The 3,145-nt window shown below is 60.3% G+C and overlaps 1 protein-coding gene across 1 annotated transcript; it reads left to right on the forward strand.

Annotated features, from left to right (window-relative positions):
• Positions 1-6: 6 nt before the first annotated feature.
• On the forward strand, positions 7-2,908 carry UBL4A (ubiquitin like 4A). The gene is made up of 4 exons (XM_023199808.1): positions 7-116; positions 321-426; positions 672-880; positions 991-2,908. Exons 1-4 carry the CDS (start codon positions 69-71, stop codon positions 1,099-1,101), a joined length of 474 nt encoding a protein of 157 aa, XP_023055576.1. The 5' UTR covers positions 7-68; the 3' UTR covers positions 1,102-2,908.
• Positions 2,909-3,145: the final 237 nt, after the last annotated feature.

A 3,145-nucleotide genomic window follows, 5' to 3' on the forward strand; every position in this document is an offset into this window, starting at 1 on the left:
CGGCGGCGGCGCGCGGCGGGGGGTGGTTGGGGTGCGCGCCGGCCGGAGTGGACGCCGTCGCGACCGCCATGCAGCTGACGGTGAAGGCGCTGCAGGGCCGGGAGTGCAGCCTGCAGGTAGGGTCCCCGGGCCGGGCGGCCGGGTCCGGCGCGCTCTCTCGCCTGCTCCTGCCAGGGTGACCAGCAGGGCCAAGGGCGGGCACGGGGCGGCCGGGCCGGGGACTGGGAGCCGGGAGAGCTGCCCTCGGCAGCGGACGCGTGGGCTTCGCCGCCTGGGGGCCGCGGCCTCAACCCTTTGCCTTCCACCCTCCGCGCGGCCAGGTGCCGGAGGACGAGCTGGTGTCCACGCTGAAGCAGCTGCTCTCCGAGAAGCTGAACGTCCCCGTGCGCCAGCAGCGGCTGCTGTTCAAGGGCAAGGCCCTGGCAGGTACCCAGGGAGAGGAGACGCCCAGGGAGCCCCGCAGGAAGCGGGACTGGGGTGCGCGGGCCGAGGCCGGCAGCCGTGTAACGGGTCGGGGTGCCGGCGCCAAGCGCCACATGACCCCAAGGGAGGCGGCCGCATGCCTCACTGCCGGATGCCGCAGCGCTCCACTCCCGCCGCCCGAGGCGGTCTCGCGTCCCGGGCCACCCCCACGGCGGCGGCGGAGGAACCCATTGATCTGTCTTTGGCAGATGGGAAACGACTCTCGGATTATAGCATCGGGCCCAACTCCAAGCTCAACCTAGTGGTCAAACCCCTGGAGAAGGTGCTGCTAGAAGAAGGCGAGGCCCAGAGGCTGGCCGACTCCCCACCCCCGCATGTCTGGCAGCTAATCTCCAAAGTCTTGGCCCGCCACTTCAGTGCGGCAGATGCCAGCAGGGTCCTGGAACAGCTACAGAGGGTGAGAAGGGTAACCCTGGGTATCCTCTCCAGGCCCAGTCCCTCCCAGCCCCTACCTGTGCATGGCTCCCCACTGGCAGCCCCTGAATCTTCCTGCCGTTCTCTCCCCAGGATTACGAGAGGTCCCTGAGCCGCCTAACGCTGGACGACATCGAACGGTTGGCCAGCCGCTTCCTGCACCCTGAAGTGACTGAGACGATAGAGAAAGGCTTCTCCAAATAGCATTCTCGGAGCATGGGGAGGTGCCCAGTGCCAGGCTACAGCAGCATGTCGCACTAAGTGTGTTCACCTGTCGCAGTTGGGCTCATAATAATAGCTGGCATGTACCTGGCTCTGGCCAGGTGCTAGGCGCTCCTCACAGCTTGACCTGGGTTTGCTTCCACACCCTCAGAAGAGGTGAGCCAGCACAGCAGAGGCACTGGCGATGAAGTGGCGGAGCCCCAGTCAGAATCCAGCGGCTTCTGAAAGTGCCTTGAGAAGGAGGAAGGGGCTGCTTGGAGAGCTGGGCTCTGGCATGTCATGTTTAGCTCACTGAGAATATACTCAGGTGACTCCTTCCCAATCCTGAAAGGGAAAGCAGCTGTCACCTGACCTCTGGCGGGTCCAACATAGCCTTCAGCTTACCTCTGCAGGAGGCCAAGTGACAGCCAGCCCTGGAACCACCACACCCCCACCAGCTGCTGCAGCCAGTGTGCTTTCGACAAATGAAAAAGCAAGTTGGGGCCAGGGAGTCAGCAAGTCACTCCAGCTCTGTGATGTGACTTCGGGGGAGTCTCAGTGCCACTTTAGTCCCCAGCCACGGACTCGATACAGTGAGGGCCACTCCCCGACCTGAGTCAGTGTCCTTCGTCTCACAGTGCCCCCTTCCCTTCTGTTCAGTAAACAAACTGAAGCCAAAAGCGAAGCAGTGGCCAAGTGTGACCCAGAGGTGGGGTGTCCGGGCCCTTAGTGACACAGCTCCTCTCTGGGGCACCCTGTCTGCTTGTCTCCTCCAGGAAGCGTTAGGGCTGATGGGTGACTCAGCAAGGCAGTGTCAGAACTGGGACTGGGCATAGGCCTTTGTCCTCGTCCCCAGCACTCGCCTCCCTGTGGAAGATGAACACATCCCAGCCACCCGTGTACAGGGGCTCACTTCGTGTGCTCCTTGTTGCCTGAGAGGAAACCTTGGGGTGCCAGGGTGGGGACAGAAACATGGGCTGGGTTCCGGTTCCTCCTCCACTGTGCCCTGTGCATGGGCACAAGAGGACATCTAGCCACCTGCTCCTTGGAGGCCCCCAGGGGTGGTAGAGGCTAGAAGGAAGCTACAGCAGGACGACGCCACTCTGGGCCCTCCACCCTTGCCAAGTGAGCCTCTCACAGTGTGGTCGGGGCTGCGCGTGCTGGAGGCCCTCCTGCCTGGGCCTGATGGGGCAAATATTGGGTCCCCCAAATATTGGAAAGATGGACAGAGGCCCAATGGGTGAAGGCTTTGAAGAGCACACAGAAGCCCCTGGCCCCCACGAGAGCTGGAGAGCCATGTATATGTCTTCAAAACCACCCATGGCAGGGACACACTTGTGAGCATGGGTGGCCTGCGGCTCAGGTGATACATTTACCAGTGCTCTTGTTTGCGTGGTACCAGGAAATTGATTTTGGAAAATGAAATAACATTAAAGGTGAATGTGAGACTTCCACTTTTATCCAAAAGGAGCTACATTAGCTAGGCTGTTTCTGATATCCAATCATTGGTTTAACAATAAAGGCAATTTGTTTAATCAGTAACAGAAATTTCTTGGCTTATGAAAGTGAAAAGCCCAGTGGTGTCGGCATTGGCAGCAGGGAAGCAATTTCATCCAGTGTTTTCCTGCCTCCCTCTGCGTTTGTATCTGCCACATCCCAGGCCGCCATGCTCCAAGGATGAAAAGATGGCTGCCTGCAGCTTCCACAGAATCCCTCCCTCACTGCCTCACTGCCAGAGCAGCACCTTCTCTGTAGCACCTCTGCTGTCGTCTCAGATGCCTCCAGCAAGTAAACACCCTTCTCGTTGGTCGGAACTGGATTGTGCGTCCAATCATTTTGGCCGGGGTAGGGGGTGATTATCCATCAGGGCTGGCTCCCTGGAGCGAGGCATGGGGTCACTTCCCTGGACACACATGGGCTGTGCAAGAGACAGAAGGCTCTGGAGGAGGGCTGGATGAATGGATGTCCTCAATGGTGGCAGCAAGTGGCAGCTGTCCACTACAGGGGAAATGCATGTGTCATATCAGGGCCACCTAACAGGTAGTGG

Source organism: Piliocolobus tephrosceles, unplaced genomic scaffold (assembly GCF_002776525.5).
Source record: "Piliocolobus tephrosceles isolate RC106 unplaced genomic scaffold, ASM277652v3 unscaffolded_19797, whole genome shotgun sequence".
Taxonomy (NCBI): Eukaryota; Metazoa; Chordata; class Mammalia; order Primates; family Cercopithecidae; genus Piliocolobus; species Piliocolobus tephrosceles.